At 36.6% G+C, this 18,020-nt stretch overlaps 2 protein-coding genes across 2 annotated transcripts; both read right to left on the reverse strand.

The window, feature by feature from the left end:
• Positions 1 to 1,812: 1,812 nt before the first annotated feature.
• Positions 1,813 to 5,971, reverse strand: ALE1 (PA-domain containing subtilase family protein). Its single transcript, XM_089138963.1, has 10 exons — positions 5,796 to 5,971; positions 5,544 to 5,688; positions 5,060 to 5,457; positions 4,867 to 4,962; positions 4,705 to 4,774; positions 3,704 to 3,986; positions 3,283 to 3,623; positions 2,681 to 2,951; positions 2,328 to 2,600; positions 1,813 to 2,225 (listed from the first exon to the last, which is right to left on the reverse strand). Exons 1-10 carry the CDS (start codon positions 5,966 to 5,968, stop codon positions 1,813 to 1,815), a joined length of 2,463 nt encoding a protein of 820 aa, XP_088995089.1. The 5' UTR covers positions 5,969 to 5,971.
• Positions 5,972 to 7,319: 1,348 nt separating this feature from the next.
• LOC149002794 (chromatin remodeling protein EBS-like) lies at positions 7,320 to 18,020 on the reverse strand. Its single transcript, XM_089136985.1, has 6 exons — positions 17,851 to 18,020; positions 17,581 to 17,716; positions 17,154 to 17,496; positions 16,990 to 17,058; positions 13,978 to 14,116; positions 7,320 to 8,303 (listed from the first exon to the last, which is right to left on the reverse strand). Exons 2-6 carry the CDS (start codon positions 17,651 to 17,653, stop codon positions 8,277 to 8,279), a joined length of 651 nt encoding a protein of 216 aa, XP_088993111.1. The 5' UTR covers positions 17,654 to 17,716; positions 17,851 to 18,020; the 3' UTR covers positions 7,320 to 8,276.

Raw genomic sequence — 18,020 nt, forward strand, 5'->3', positions numbered from 1 at the left:
TGAGCCAACAGGTAGGTCGAAACCAAAAAAGCAGAAGAGAAGCTCACTAGCTACTCATAAGCTTTTCTTAGGGCTTGTTTGGTTACATGAGAGTCTGGAAATTTTAAATATCTAGAGATTTCGAATCTATAGAATTCAAATCTATGGAGTCATAATTTATAAAATTAAATGTTTTGTTATGGAATGAAATTTGTGGATTCATCTTAAAAATCTATTTGATCGACGTGATTTTTGTAAATGTGCAAATGTATAACTTTTTTGAAATCCCTGGATTTCACCCCTTACCCATAAATCTACAGATTCACGTTTTTAGTGTAAAAAGGTGAATCTCTAGATTTCATGAATCTAGAGATTTTTACAACCAAACGGATATAATTCTCAGATTCATGAATCCAGAGATTTCAAATCTCTGGATTCATGTAACCAAACAGGCCCTTAGAAACTGGAAAAAGGGTTTGGATTGTTAAGTGGGCAATTGATGAAAGTAGGGTGAGGGGATAGATAGTAAAGAAAAAGAGAAAAATGAGGAAAAATTAGAATAATTACCTTATAGTTTCTATATAAAGTCCCACTATTTTGGGACTTTTTAATTTAGGAGTGGGGAAATATGGGTTTCACATTCATTCTTCCACCAATCTTGCCAAAGTTTGGTGGGGGTGGCCCTAATTCATTGTAAACTCTTAGGTTGAGGCTTTTCTCCAGAGTTGCAATTGAATAAAATTCGCTGCATTTCATCAAAAAAAAAAAAAAAATTAGAATTAACTTTTAAAATTTCATTAGAAATAGTACATTTTTCTCTTCATCTGAAAAAAAAAAGAGTACACTTTCCCCTTCCCCCTTTGTTCATCCCATTTCATTCCATCAAACAAAAGGTTATGAATTAAATCTTTCAAACTTTTATATTTTGTTTTCTATCTTTGTTGTAATCACAAATTGATAGAATAATTTTAGGAAAGATAATATTGCTATAATCACAAATTAATAATAATAGTAAGAAAGACAATATCTTAAAATAGGAAAGTAATTTTCTTTTCATTTATGAAATGAATAATTTAATGATATGATTCAATCTTCATAAACAATTCCATAAAAAATGATCACTTATGAATTAAGGAATCTCTAGTAACTTTTTCATGGATTTGAATCCCTGTGAAGGCTTCTATCACCATGGTTGTAATTATTGTTGTTAGGTCAGCTGTATTAGGTGACACATATGATATGTTTTACATTTTATCGATAGTTAGTCCCCCAACCAAAAAAAAAGTCAGGTTAAAATGTTAAAAAAGAAAAAATCCACCTTTAAAGAGAAATAAAAGCAAACTCATTTGATATTTATGATTCCAACCAATGCCATCATACTTGGCTCCTCTCCTTGGAAGAAATGGTTTTGAATTTCCTCCACCCTGATGCATGATACACTCATTAACTTTCCCCTCTCACAGTCACAGCCCAACCCGGGCTCAGCTGTGTCATGTGAACTATGAGAGGAAAAGTTTGGTGGAAAGGATCTGGACTCGAAAGAAATCTTCTAATGAGTGTCCTTAGGATTCAATCACATGTAATATATAATTATAATCTAAATGTTATAATATTCTTAACCAAAGGTTTGCCCTTGGATTAAAATTTATTACATATGGTTGAAGTCTATTAATGCATTGACACAGCCCTCCAAGGAGAGGATCTAAAACCCCACCAATAGCTTGTTTCTATTTTATGGTCCAATTTCAGTTTAATTCGAGATATAAAATCTAGAAATTAAAACCCAAAAAAAGCTTGGTTTAGTTTTATTGGCTTACAAATATTTTCTGTCTACTACATTTGAACAGTAAAAACAGATAATGGAACCCTTACAATGTGATTCAAATTTCCAACTAAAACAATCTCACCAAAGCTAAAGGAGTTCATCACTTGTGTCACATTGAGTATAACAGCCAAGTCTTGTGTTCCTTGTGGATATACTGTAAACTGAGGTGGAAACAGACTAACTTCAACCCCACTTGGTTGGAGAACAGCATATGAATATGTCTCTGGTTTACTGGCTACATTCTTCACCGTTCGTCGCACTACTTGAGATGTGTTCAGCCTTGAAATTGTTATTGAAGGGAGATTAAGATCAGATGGATGGGTAAGAGAGAAACTGCAAGCTCTCCCAGTTATAGCTTTAATGGTTGATGGGTTTGAATTGGGTAATGAGCACAAAAACTCCACATTGTCTTCAAATCCTGCTTACCCATTCAGAGACAAAATTTATGATTAGATAACTTCATTCTTGGATAGAAACCAATCTACTAAAACAGATTTATGTGGCTGCAAAGTAAATTCAGTACCTAATGGGAAAACTAAGCCAGGATCAACAGCACGCTTTGGGTTTATCAGGCCAGCCCCAGAATCAAAAGGGGTGGAAGGAGATAAGCCAGTGAGATTAACTCCTTCCGCCATGATAGTTTGTCCATAGTTATCATATCGAGATGCAGTGGTGGAGATTGCAGAAGCTATCATGGAAGGAGTCCATGAAGGATTTTGTTGTTTAATAAGTGTTGCAACTCCAGATACATGAGGTGTTGCCATGCTAGTTCCAGATATCATCGCAAAATCATTCCCTACGTTTGCCAAACAAACCAAGTTAATTAGTTATTTCCTAACTTGAATGATTAGAAACCTTAAAGCATTGGTAGATTACCACTTAGAAGGGGATTGTTGACGCTCATAGGGCTCCAAGCTGCCCATACAAGATTGCCTGGAGCTAGAATATTAGGCTTGAGTACATCTGCTAGGGTTTCTTGAGTGTTGTCGATGAAATCTGGTCCTCTTGAAGAGAATCTGCTAACAGTAGGTGCTCTTCCTTGGAAAGAAGCAACTCTTCCCTCTCCAATTGCTGCTCTTCCATTAAATTCAGTGGCGCCTCCACTCAAATCTCTGCTCGTCCACTGCTCGTAGTACTGCAATAGATTCTAAAACAACCAAGCAAATGAAATAAGTCATTATAACGTATGGGTTCATATGCAATGATGATGGGATGAAGTTCAATTGGAAATAATTTCTACATTTGGTGCAAGTTTGGCCCTGAAGGCCAGAACCCAACTTGACCTAGTTTGCAATCCTAATCTCCATTATATATACATGACATACATTGAGTTAGGGTTGCAATTATGATCAATGTTCTATTGATCCTTTGAAAAGCTAGCTATCAACATTGAGTTTCAAACTGCCTTTTCAATGTAATAAGCACTATATATGAGGGTTAAAATCACTAGCAGATGTGAAGTGTAATAAGATACATACCTGCGCTTCATCTACTTCTTGGATCATAATACCAGGAACAGCATAGGAAAGTGGTGGTACTATAAAATCACCATAAAGAGGATTTGCAGTGAGAACAAAACCCATGAATCCTAACTTAGTTGCAGTATCGACGATAGCATCAAGAGTGGATGTTCTATCGTTGAACCCAGTTGAGAAGTTGCAGATGACAATACTGCCAAGCACCAATTTAGGATCCAATGCTTCTGGGTGTTGACACTCTTCAACATATTGTGGTGTTTTGGGGAAGGTTCCAGTTCCCATCATTGCATCTTTCGCTTGCACCAACCTATACTGTAATGACTCATTTCCATACGATGGCCCTGATTAAGCCAAAATCATTAGCAGCTGAGAATTTGAATACAGAACAAAAGAAAGCTACAGATTAGCATAAATGAATTACCAGTTAGACCAACACCATTGATGCTTCGACCATCACCAAGAACCAGTTTACTGGTGTAACTCCTGTCTGTGTTGCCAGCAGCAACACTCATCACCCATGGACTGATAGATATGACAGAAGCTGGAGTTGGGCCTCCATTCCCTGCGGCTTGCACCACGAAAACACCAGCTCTCTGTGCAAGCAACATGGTGATCTCGAATACATTTAAGAACATTGGAAATTCTGGCGGAAATGATGATGGCCCAATGGAGAGTGATAAGATATCCACTTGATCTTGAACTGCCTGTTGATTAACATTTTGCCACCATTTCATTATTAACCGTCATGAAACAAATCCATTTCTAAGTTGCTTTTTGCATACAAGCATCCTAGAAGTCATTTTTTTGTACTTTTTTGGCAAATCAGGGTTTCATAATTAGAATAGTGGAAGCTCTAATTAAGGGTGCAAGTTTGATCTGATGGTTTTAACTTGTTTTGATCCACTTTGACTTCAAATAAGGTTTGGGTTCAAAATTTCAACCCTAAAGGAGTAACACAATATTCGAACCGTGAATTAGAGCCAGAATTGAATCAAGATTGAGAATTCAAACCATCTTGCCCTAGTCTGGTCCATATAGGACTATAATACCAAATTATGAATTGGTTAACTGTCATGGTCAGAGCTAATTTATCAAATTATGAATTGTTTAACTGTTAAAGATCATGATTAGGATATTCAAATCATGATTTATGGAAAGCCAAACCCAATCTTACCCTACTAAAAACATACAATCTAATTGATTGCCTACCATTTGTAAAATATATGAAGCTTCTTTTTTTTCTTTTTCTTTTTCCTATTGTTATTCAAATCTGAATCATCTATCCTTTACGCCCTCGCCACCACATATTCAGAAGAGGGTGCACCTTTAAGTAATGAAGCATCAAAATAAAAGATATTTGATGTTTCTTTTTTACTTTGGTAAAGCTTTTAGGTTGTTAATTACAAACATTAAAGAACTTACCTGATCAATTGCAGCAACCACATCTGTCATAGTCCCTGCGCTAGGGAATATTGCCTTGTACATTGCAATGCTGGCAAACAAAAATACAAAATAAAAAAACAAATATAGCAAAATTTCATGATCAAACTATACAAGCTCATTCAATTGGATGTGTGATGATACCGTGCACTTGGTGCCATCCCACTGGCATTCCCATAAGAAAAGCCATTAACGACCACTGGAACTCCAAAATTCCCTGCTGCAGTTGATGCCACATGACTGAAAAGAGCATTTGATTTCATGTGAGAAAAATATTAGGGTTCAAACTCATATAAAACCAACCTTAAATGAGATAGAGCTCAATCAATAGGCCCACCTTCCATGACCATTTGCATCAAATGGCGAGAGGAAATCGATTGAAGAGTTCAACTGAGTGACAGATTGAGCTCCTGCTGAGAAGTACCTTGCAGAGACTATCTTACCGTTGCATGCAAATGATGGGAACCGAGGACCAGTCTCACAGGTACCAGAAAATCTGGGAGGTCTTGAAGCGTTTAGATGTGAAGGATCATAAGCAAAGCTTGGGTGCAAAGGATAAATTCCTGTGTCAACAAATCCAATTACAAGTCCTTCACCAGCATGTCGTTCTCCTCCTACTTGAGTCCACACTGATGATGGTAACTCTAAGAACTGAGGTGTGTATGTAGTCAGCAACTTAGCTCCTCTATCTTCCTCTACGAACGTTACTCCTGCTGCCGATTCCAGTTTTTTAACCTGAACAAAATAAGAGATTCACGTATTACACTTGATCAAGAATAAAACAAAATATGGGTTGAAGTCAGTATTGTGGGTGAGATTACCTGAGCAGGAGTTGTGTGGATGGCAAAGCCATTGATGATGTGTTTGAAGCTGTAGAGCTTTCTGTAGCTCCCTGGTTCTATAGTGTTCTGTAGAAGTTGATCATGAGAATCCACCAAATGCTTTGCATAAGACCTGTAAGCTTCACTGATACCATTCAAGCATCAAGAAAGCCACCATCAGAGCTTGCACTAAATGGGTAGCCATGAAAGAAAATGTATAAAATCCTGCTAAGACCTGAGTAGTTTATTTACCTGTTGGGATCATGCCTGTCTGCCTCACTAAGTCCTGCAACATGATGGAATGCTATTGGGTCTCCTTCCATCAACACCAGATAGATGGCTCGCTTCTCTGGATAGGCTACAGAAACAATAATAGATAACAGAAGAATGATGAACCTGCACCTTGACAAAACTGATACTTCCATGGCTAAAGATGATAGATGAATTCTTTTAGTTTCTGTTTTCCTCATCAGGAGATTTATAGATCAGAGAAAGCCATTCAAAATACTAGCATAATCAATGTGAGTAAAGCTGGAGAATATCAGTAATTTCTGGGATTAATAATCACAGTATCAGTGTGAACAAAACTCGGACTTGTTCATTCTTCCAATACTATTAAGATCCATTATTTGTGACACCTTTGTGCGGGTTCATATCAGCTTAATTAAGAACTAAGGAATCTCTCCTACAGTTGCAGTTACAAGGAATAACCCTTAAAAGATGACATTTAATGCACAAGACTCCTGCCATTGCAGGTTTTGGGGAGGTGATAATGCATGCAGTTTTATTTAAAGTTCACATAGAAATCGTTTTTAGAATTAAACCCATGATAACTTAAAAACAACCACACAACCTTCACTATTATAACCAAGGCTTACATTTATAATTTGGGCTATTTAAGTTTCCATCGTTTTTGTGGTAAAACTCTAAAGGGCTAGTGCCAAAAGCAAGCATTGCAGATTCTTTTTCGCTTGCCCAAAAATGAAAGGATCTTTTTCGCCCTAAAAAAAAAGGATCTCCTTCCCGTCTTCTGCATGGAGAGCATGTGAGTGAAATCACAAGAAGATCATGCATGGTTCTAGACCAAAACCCAGATTTTGATGGTTTACATATGAAAATTAAAGTCGTTATTTCCTGGTTTTTCAGCCACCGGATGAAGATCATGTAGACTATTTAAATCTACATCATTGGATTTCAGACATACACATGAAATCTGAAGGTGTGAATTTAAATAATCTATGTGCCCTTCATCCAGTGGCCGAAAGGACAAGAAGCACTAGCTTTTGGATGTAGGTAATCTAAATCCCCAGAACCCAATGGGAAAGCACTTGTATAATGTGCCGGTTTTGAATATGAAATGCGCTTCCCTAGAGGAATATAAACCTCAAAAACACAGAATTAAACAGAAGAATGATGCTAGAAACTTAAAATATCAGTTCTTGTTCAGAAGAACACAAAAAAACAAAAAGAAGGAATAATCAACTAATAAAAGACTTACTTTATTTTGAGAAGATGCCTTTCACCCAGTATGTTATAATAAATTGACATGGCTGGGTAATTGATCCTATATTTTATATATGCAATAGTATTACAACATGACTTACATGCATGGAATGGAATTGCTTGCATCAAGCAAACTAAAGGGTTTCATAAGGTAGCAATGAACAGCGTCTGCATTATAATAAATAGATATTTTTTGGAAAAATGAACTTAAAGAGGGAAAAACAATGGAGGGTGGAACATCTGCATGTATGCATTTAGAACCGAGGCATCCGGATTAGTTTACGTGCATCTCAATTAATCCTCAGGGTTGAACAGTTTATATTTAGAGAAGAAGCCTCAGCCAAAGAAATTCAAACTCTTGACCTTTTATTTAGTATCCATCTTCACCAACTGAGAGTTGAATGGACCTTCTTACTATTTTCCTTGCACACAGTGCATGCAATTAAGTTATGTTAACTTCTTTCATAAATGGTTAATCCGCATCTCCCTTGATCATTCAACTACCAATGTAACTTAATTCTCACTTCACCCACAACGACGTGTGGAAGGCCCTTAAATTGAATTGAAAAATGTAGTCATGAACATTCAACAAATGGAGGTAAGAAGTCAGTAACAGGACATTAGTACATAAAAATATAGTGCTCAGACTCCAATTTCCCTCTGGTGACTGGAGGCTTTAAAAGGTAGAGACAAGAGAGAAGCTCCAGCTCCAATGAACATCCTCTTGCTTGACATCTCCAGTAACAGGAGAAGAGCTACAATTGAAACTCTAACTGGAGCAGAGGCCTCATTTCAGTGGATCATGAAGTGGCCCTGCACCAAGATATACATTCCAGTGCTTTCATATACAATGCTGAAAAGATTGTAATTGTTCTTCTACCTGCAAGCTATTTTTTATACTAAAGGTGCACATATAAAAATGCATGAAGATCATTAAGAAAATGTACCCTTTCCTAACAGTTAGTTTCATACTTTCATGAGTTCATCAAAGAACAGGTACTTAACAGGAACCTGGCATTTTTTGCAAAGTTTTTACACATGACATACAAGAGCCACTATCCAAGTCCACCAGGCGGGGAAACACATTCATATATATGAAGTTAAAGCACATAAATTAACAAAACACCTAATTTGTGCAATCATGGTACGTTCTCTGCACTGTACACTTCCACGTGACATAAAAAACATAGAGCTCACATGCTACGGGTTCCTCCTCTCCTTATCAACCAGTCATCTCTTCCGACGCTTTGGCTCCGCCTGGAACATTAAACCACACCAAAAAAATAAACAAAAATAAAATTAACACAGCCTACAAGAAATCACTACCAAGTCAGGCATGTAATCTGAAAAAAAACAGTTGGATTCACTTTTCAAACAGGTGAGCTACAAAGGCACCCTTGTGGTCTTCACTAAAACACTATCATAAGGGAGATTATTTAAACCCACATGATATATCTAAATTATTTATCTTACATTCAGAAACAATGATCCCTTTTCATCTTTCAAGCATTTGGGTGAGCAAGATTGGACTAAAAACGTACTTCAGATCTCCTTCATCTTTTCTCTTCTTCTTCCTAATTTTATTTTAATTTTTTTCTGGGGAAGTGGAAGGGAAGAAAGGTAAAGGAAGGGGGGAAGGTAACCTGCAGGATTCAGACCTGAGAACTCCAGGTGAGTGCAGCTTAATTCACTACAGAAACAAACATTTTAATACACCATAAAATATATTCAGACCTTTCTCATCTTTCCTTTTCTACTTCCTCATTCGGGACCTCCTGGTGAATGTAGCTTAATGCCCTACCCCCCCCCCCCCCGGCAGGGGGAATCAGACAACATTTTCACTATAGCACACAGAAAAATTCCGAAGATTATCATGCAAGACAAAACTAGTTGCATAATGCAGAATTTAATGATGGTTTATTCATTACTACTACTCAAGATATCAGAATGTAAAGATTTATTAGATAAGGGTAAGGTAATGATGCATCTTAAAATTTGACAATGTTCAAGATAGGCTGATATTCTTCAAGTTTGACTCAACATGTCTAAGACAACGTTATGACAGTGAGTCCAACACAAACTTAAATAAGATTCAGCAAATATAATGGATCGTTGCTTTCCCTGCTGGTAGGTGTTCAATGTATATGCAATTGATTAGGAAGCAAAATCCCTCCCAAGTACAAGAACACCTTCCTGTCTCATGGAGACAGAGGTCAGATGACTTGATTGTGGTCATCTTGGCTAGAAGGTGAGAACTCACTGTATTTGGGTGATCTTTCAACTATTTAATAATCTTTGTGGGTTCCTATAAGGCTTTCACCTTCACTATTGTTTCTTGTTGTATTATTAGTGGTTTGCTGCTATATCTTCTTTTTTCTCAATACAATTTCTTTGTTACTTATCATAATGTTTGAAAAGAAAGAAAGAAAAAAAAAGAAGACAGCATAGTATGGTATACATAAGCAACCAATGTGAACAATAGGAATGGTATGACATACTGGATTGATCATATATAGGATTGCTCACATCGATTTCCCATGACAGGAAGGTTTCATTCATATGAAATTCTAGAGAATCCTTACCTCCCAATGCAATTCTAGACAGGTTTATATGATTCCTTCAATTTCCCATATTCGAGGATGTCAAAAGTATATGGGATTATCTGATCTCTCATCCTTGATCCAGTTTAAATATATCCAACTTCTTTCCACTAGCATTATTTATTTCTTTCTTTTTTTAAAGTAAAATGATGACCACACAGTTCCTTTCTAAAGTCTAATACAGTGGCACATGGATCTCGTAGCATTCAGACTCTCACTCACTTGATCAGTTTTTCATATTTAAAGGAATAAGTATGGCACTGGCAGCCATGTCTTTTTTATCCATCATCCTATGAGACAATCATGTTATATGTTATTACCTTCACTATGAGTGAGAACATTGATCATAATGTTATAGAATCAATTGAAATAATAAGCTGAAGCAGAAATCTCCAAACCCCCACTAGGCATTGCAAGAAAATCATTTGCTTTCTCAATTCAAAAATAATTTATCCACCCTAAAGGGCTGTCTTATGTGCTTGTAATAATAAAATCTTCATTGCATGAGCAAACGAAGGAAGAATATAATACAACAAAAATAAGGAGGGAGCAAAGAACAGGAAAATCATAAAACAGAATATCTAATCTTGCATCACCCTGGCTCACTTAAGCAATAATCATGACATTGAATGATTCTTATCAGCTATGGCACACTGATCTCATCAGATTTATGAGGGACCAGTATATATTTGTTGACAACAGGATGTCAGTTTTACATATCACAACAATTACAAAAACAATGTTAATCACACAAGCATTGCAACAGTTGTGTCAGTTTTTCCAGCATTCTTCCTTATTACGAACCATTGCTTGGTTAGTGCATGAACTATAAAATAACTTGTGATAAAAACTATGCAATGTTCTTCCAGCCACCTTCCTGTCTTTTCAGCAGCTCCAAATTTCACAAATTTCTTATGCAGAACACCCAGAAATCCCAACTCATCCAGTAGATCTTTCAAATTTGTGAATGTTTAATTTTATTGAATATCTTATAATTCCTATTCATTTTAAGTTCATATTCCCACTCTAGTGATACAGGATGCCACCAATCCAACACATTCCTAGTCTGTCTCACTGTACAAGAGCCTTGAGTTTAGCAAGCAGTTGAAATTTATGGTAAATGTATATCCATGTTCATATAGTTTGGTACATTGATAGGCATGTTGTGAGGCAAGCCAAGACACACACACACACACAACCCCAAAAAGAAAAATGAAAAGAAAAGAAACACATGCAGAAACAAAAACCTTCTGTTCCAGGGACAAGCAATTTGTATCTAAGAGATTGAATAGTAGTAGCTACATGGGTCGCCACCCTTTTTCCAACAAATGCCTATGAATCAATGGACTTACTATGAATATCACTAAAGCAGAACACGTTAGTTTGATTTTAGTAAACTTAGGAGCAGCACAAGAAGTTGAGATTGAGATAACTCAAGGTACTACAGTTATCTTTATCCTTCAGTTACCCATAAGGAGCTTGGGATCAACTATGAAGTATTCTTGATTAATATTTGCCAGGACAAAATTACACAAGATTGGTTTGAGACAACCCCTGCCTTATGGAGCAGAACATAGGGGTACCTAAAATCAACACATAAACAAGCACACCTGAGATGCAACAAGAATATGCAAGATAGAATTAGAAATTATTGCACCTTAAGAAATCTAAAGGTTGCATACTAGCATTCATAGGGTACACAATGAGAGAAAATTGAGAGGAATGACTTGGTCATTTATATTTAAGACTTTAACAACCAAAATGCAAGTGGAAGTTGCTAAAAAGGGCAAAAAGAAACATTACTTCAATGTAGTGAGAGAAAAACATAATAAATGAAGAACAATCCCCAATTTTTTAAGAACATGTAATAACATATAACATCTGCACTAAGTTATTTAAAACCTTAGAAGCTTTTCCCCCATTTCACCATCTCTGATGGTTATGTATCACATTTCATCTTCTGTGAAATTCCATGATTTATTCATCATTTCAATAGTCTACCATTTCCATGAGGACCAAAGCTCAGAACACCACAAAAAACAAAAATGTACAACTATGAATCAATTAGGAAGCAGTACACGGACATCCAACACTTGAAATGCAAAAAGTCAAAAACCTGAATCAAACTCCACTCATCATTTGACCACATGAAATAGAACCTTCTTGGAAGGAAACCATTAAAGCCAAATTCCTACAATTTTCACTAGGATGGTAATTTTTCCAAATTACAAATTTCTCTTAGAAGGATAGGCTTGTAATCTGATGTAAATTTATTTAACTGCTTCTTAAATGATAACCAGAAGTTTCTGTCTGAACCAAGTAAAATTGTCCACTCTTTACAAAGGATACCCATGGCTTCAATATATTAATATTTAGCACAGAAATGAGGAATAAGGAGCAATAAAACTGAATTCCATATGGATGACAATTTCTCTTAACTAGAATTAAAAACAAAATATATATTTTAAATATTTGAAATAATCTTCCGAGTCCAACATCTATCTCAATCATTCAGGAAAAAACAAAGATATGCCTCCTAATATAGGACAAAGATAAACAATAAATCCGATTTCTCAATGTTATATTCGTAAAAAACAAAGAACTGAGAATATTAAATAAAAACAACAGACAACAAAATCCAAGAAATGACAGGACTAAGAAGTGTCACGGAGCACATGATACACTTTCATCTACAAGAAGTAGCCAAGAGTTTGATAAGCTTCACATGAAGGAGCTAAACGAGATGTCAGTCTGAAGGTCACTAATAACTAAGACAACAGTGCATGGACTCAAACCAATTAGCCAAAATTTGCACAACCAAATGCATGAGCATCCCACTTAACCAATCAAGTGGTTTTGGTCCTTTTGATATACCCAACAAAGCATGGAATTAGTTTTTAATGATTGGTGGCAATACACTATAAGAAGTTGATCAACACCATCATTTTGTGTAGGGCTTAATATTACGATGTCAAAACTTCTCCGTTTTGCATCATTTTGGAGCCATTGGAGAGATAAACTATTGGGTTACCCATCCAACAATACCAAGGGTTTGAAGTTCTCATTTATATAAACGAGGTATGACAAATTACTGATGGACAACTGATCCACATTGAAGTTTCTGAGTTACTGTGATTACATTCATATTTTCAGCTTCCTCTTAAGTGCCTATATAGGTGTCATAAAGATGTGTTGTTCAGTTGGTTTAGAAGTCTTAAAGAGTCAATTTAGTCTCTATAGATGGGCTGCATTTGAATACCATTTTTTCAGGATTTAGAGATGAACTTGGCTTTTAGAAGTAGTGTTTGCTGCCACAAATGTTCAAATGTGAATGCAGCTTTTGTATTTTCATAATACCTTCTTTCTAGTTCTTATTGTCATTCCTCAAAAGTAATACTGATTCATGGGTTCTTTTCACATTGCAATAACAGTATGTCATATATTTTTCCTCTGTTCTCTTCAATTTCTAAAAGCTTATCCTACCCTACCTCACCATCTTTCCTAATCAATCGATTATATAATCCCAAAATCCCAAGGCTGTGCTGCACCAAGTAAAGGTCAACCTTCTATTTTTCTCTGACCATGCTAGTATACTTTCATCCCACCAAAGAAACTTCCAATTGATGGATGACCTAACATAACAACAACAACAACAACATCAACAGCATTGACATTTGACACAACTTAACAGGGTCAGCTATGTGGATCCTAGATCAATCAGTAGCAAAGAAATAAAGATTTAAAGGGGGTGGGGCATACAACATCACCACAAACTCTATGGCATTGACTATAGTGATGCACTGCTGTAGAAAATGGATGACCTACTACTACCATATATATGTTGAAGGCAGCTAACGCACACAAAGACACATGAAAGTCTCTCAGCATAAATTGCTGGGATAAGGCTGCGCAGGAAATTGCCCCCCATGGACCCTGATTGTGCAGAAACCTTCAGCACCAGGTTTGCCCTTTCTATATATAGCTGCCTTTAACCACCAAATAAAATATCACTAACTTCTGAAAGGACTATATAGGAGCCATGGCCAAATAAAAACTGTACGGCAAGAAGATGATTACAGCAAACATAACTGCAATGCTTAGGAAGAGCAACTCTCAGAACAAAACTCATGATCTCAAGCCTACCATATGCATGCCAAAATCGAAAACAAATCATGCATAACAAACAGTTCAATTCTTTCAGACCTTTGTGTGTCCATCATACTGCAGCTTTGATAACCGTGCACACATATGTAATTGTCGTATCAAACTTAACAATTAATAGTACCATAAAAGCTTCTTCAATTATGTGATGGGTGTAAAAGAGTATTTACCTTGGGCTCAACAGGTGGTGAAACAGGAAACTTGTTTGGGGATCTCTTGGCATCGTCATCAGATGAGCAATCAGGACACATGAAGTGTTCTAAATCCTTAGTCTGTTCTATGGTCATACCCATACAAGAAGGATGGAACCTGCTCAGATAAATTTCAAAGCAAAGAAGAATCAAAATGCAAATTGATTTGTAAGTAACATACAAATGAACACAAGATTGCGCTCATAAAGGAAGATCACCTTCAATTAAGAAGAAAACAGAAAAATAAAGAATAAAAAGTAAGCAAAACAATATTTTGACCAGTCATATCTGAGACTGCCAAAATTATAGATTAAAACCCAGATAAGGCAGGAGAACAAACCAAGATCAGTCACCAGGGAAATCAGAACCACTAATTGCTCAACCCAAAAGAGCACACTGAACCAAAATATTGAATAAAATGGCAATTATGTGGCCCTAAATTGTGTAAACACCTTCTCATTACTTATTAAACCAATTGAAAAGTATAGTAAGATCAGAAAACAAAATGTGTACTTTCATTTCCTATTGACTCTCATATAGAAAATCTACATATCAATCATTAGTGAACCTTGAATGAGATTCAAAGCAAAGGCAGCAGAGAGCACGCCCAGCCACTTAAAAATATTTGATCAATTGGGCCAGTCTTGCCTTTGGACACATCCATGAAACTTAACAGGTTTAAACAACAATTTGCTAAGACTCCTACAGGTTTAGGTGGGATCAGGTGAAGCACCATTGTTTTATACAGTTACTTGATCCAGACCCAGCTTTACTCATATCAGAACACACCATTTGAAACAGCTATCATGGGGCTCTAGTTAACCTTTACACTGCCATTACTACCTGACCCGCACCAAAAAAAATGGGGAATGAAACTCATCGATCATAGCATTTGCCAATTGCAAGAACAACTTAGAAAACCCAACAGAAATCAAGTTTACATCGGCTTTCAGTGGAAAGGACTTCAGAAACACAGTAAATATAGCCTCTATAACTTTTAAAATAGAATAACACAAACAAAAAGCCTAGCAACAAAGTGAGAGACCTGTCAGAGAGATACTAGAAAAACCCTATAATACAAAAGTCAGAGGAGATGAGGAAACCATGTTTGAAGTTCTAACATGAAAGATATCACTTTGGTTATATCAGTTCAGTAGTCTGAATGTTCATTGAGTATCGAACATTCGTTTCAGTCTTGTTATCCTAATTTTGATTGAAGTGGGCAACCAGGTTGACAGAGATTGTCCTTCTGATCAACAAGGTGGAACTCAACAGCTGACACAAACAGAGATGGTTAATTGGGTTTCTAAGCAGCAATATTTGGATCAAATAAATGATATTCTAAGGTCTTGCTTTAAATATACTAGCTCAAAATGAACTGCTCATATAAGCTTTACCAGGTAAGTGCATCCAGCTGAAGAGATGAAAATTTATACCAGCTGTGTTTTTGTTTTACCTTTCAAGGAGGCAATCGAAACAAAAGTGCACTTCATTGGATGAAAATGTAGAAATGCACATTGGATATAACCTCACTTCATCTATTTCCTTTTTATAGCTACAAGTGGTTGAATAATCCCATAGATCCATGTTGACCCCCAACCGCATAGACCACGCCATACCAAATTTGAAGGAGAACCAGTCAACTTTCTTGGTTTCACCAAAAGCAGTGAAAAGCACTAAATACACTTGTGTGAGTGGCTCCAACGGTATGAGAAGTTGAATTCAGGACCAAACACTTCCCTTTGCGAAGATCCCTTGCCAAAATGATTGCCCTCTTGGGGTTTACACTTTATGGGAGAGTAAAGTGTAAATTGCAAAACTATGCTGATCCATGCCAGGCATGCTGTAGTTAGTAAAATTTTCAAATCAAAAGCAAGACCATTCCATTTGCACTCAAGAAATGGGAAGTGACAAACATGAAAAAAATTAACTTGAATACATGAAGAATAATTTCAGAGATTTCTGCATATTTATATTAAAAAAATATATTGTTAAAATAAAGTTTAAGGTTCCTACAGTAACTTATCTGCTAAGGACTCTGATACTAGACTAATTAAGAACTTCTAAAGCCCAAACATTCTGTATGACTTTTAAATAATAGGGGCCCCACAACCTACCAAAAGTAGATTCTTCAGCATCTAATTAAAAACATTTACACCTAATTGGTCCAACTATTAAATAAATTTCTGTGTAAAGCCCTTTAGAGCTAATTTGGGGTGCATTAACTTAATCCAGTACATAACTAACATCAAAGCCCCTGCTCAATAGATATCAACATATAAAAATTGGACTGGCAATACCCCTTCTCCACTGAAGTTTTTAAGTCAAGAACTTGTTCTGCATTTTTGTTTTTATCCCTTTTTTCATTCAGTCAAGTGTAATCTCTTATAAGATCTTCCAGTATGGTGTTTTAATAAAAGAAACTTCATTTCCAGGCAACATAATTTGTGACCTTCACACAATAAAAGCAACTTCCCTTTCAGAGCTCTTATTTTGTGGGTTCAAGCCAAAAAACTCCAACATATGGCCTTCACACCAAGAGGAATCAACCAGGGAACCTGATAGGTTGCCTATCCAAGATATGAGCTTCCATTATTGATTTTACCACCTATGAAAGCGCCAAAAATTTCTTTTTCCATCTATCAAAGTGCCAGTACTTTGCATACCAGCTATGAAAATGCCAGCTATTATTAAAATCAGCAGTTAAAAAAATAATGAAAGGGCACTGAAGGAAAGAAAATGCGACTCAATCGACCAATAAATGATTTACCCAGCAATATTGACAGCTTAAAATACTAGGCCATGCATAAGAATCTCCAGTCAAAATAGATTTTTTAACATGCCAAAATATCTTCAACCCCTTGGGACTCCCACTAAGCTGCGTGGGTTGGTAGCCAGTAACAGAAACGAACAAGGGGTATTATATATACTGCGCAGCTAACACTCAAAACCAAGAGGGGTGGAAAAGCCAGGAGGAATTAAGTAACACACCAGTCCTTGCATCCTTCGCACTGGACCATAAGGTCATCTGGGTTATATGGCATCTCACATTTGCAGTACCTGCAAACTAAACAATGTTAAAAAAAAAAAAAAAAAAACCAAATATACCAGTAAGAACCGCTGCAAGGATTAAAGAAATAGAATTCAAAACTCACACTGCAACACGGTCAGGCGTAAACCCCCCAGTGGCAGCCTTATACTCAAACCGACAGAAATAATCCTCTGCACCAACATTCTCCAGTTTGGTGTAGTTCTTGAACGAATGCACGGTGCATCTCCCCTCTATCGTGTGAGCACTCTGCACATCATAATGATCAGATAGAAATAACTCCTTCGCTCCATGAAACTGTCTTCTTCCACCAATCGACTCCTCAGGTCTGTAATACCACCTCACTCGAACCTTGACGTTATTTCTACTATCAGCTTCGATTTTTTCTATTCGTGCTACGTAAGGAGGCTTGTCGGTGTCCGAAGGTCGCATCAGCACACAGTCACCCACTGCAGAACCAGTCGAAAAGCTCACAAAACCGCCAAACCCAGAATTCAGTCAAAACATCCAGATATAATACTACGAAAGCGTACCTGTAACAATCTTGTTCGTTCCTTTGATGGTATACGAGTCTAAGTCTTTCTTCGCTGGCTTAGTTTTGGCCATTATGTATGCTCTTCTCCTCCTCTCTGCTCCGAATAATAACAAGTACGAACAAAAATCAAGAACCTGAATGCATTGAAGGAGACGAAAATGGTTGACTTAAAAACCCTAGATTTTTGGAAAACCCTAGACAAAGACTTCAGGGAAAGACGAAAAACAAAGACAAGAGCAGTGTTTGGAAGCGAAGGTTGATTTCTTACGAGGGTTTATGAGTTTTATGTTGGCATGCGAGGTTGGAGAAGCTCTCGAACCCCACAAGCCTCTTCGTTCCTCTTCATCTCTACATTCGTATCATTCTCCAATGATCACTCTACAGATGGAAGAAGACGTAGAGAATACGAGGACGAAGATGAGGTAACTTCTGCAACCA

This window comes from Hakea prostrata, chromosome 10, assembly GCF_041222555.1.
Source record: "Hakea prostrata isolate BN-2017 chromosome 10, UWA_Hpros_2, whole genome shotgun sequence".
NCBI lineage: Eukaryota > Viridiplantae > Streptophyta > Magnoliopsida > Proteales > Proteaceae > Hakea > Hakea prostrata.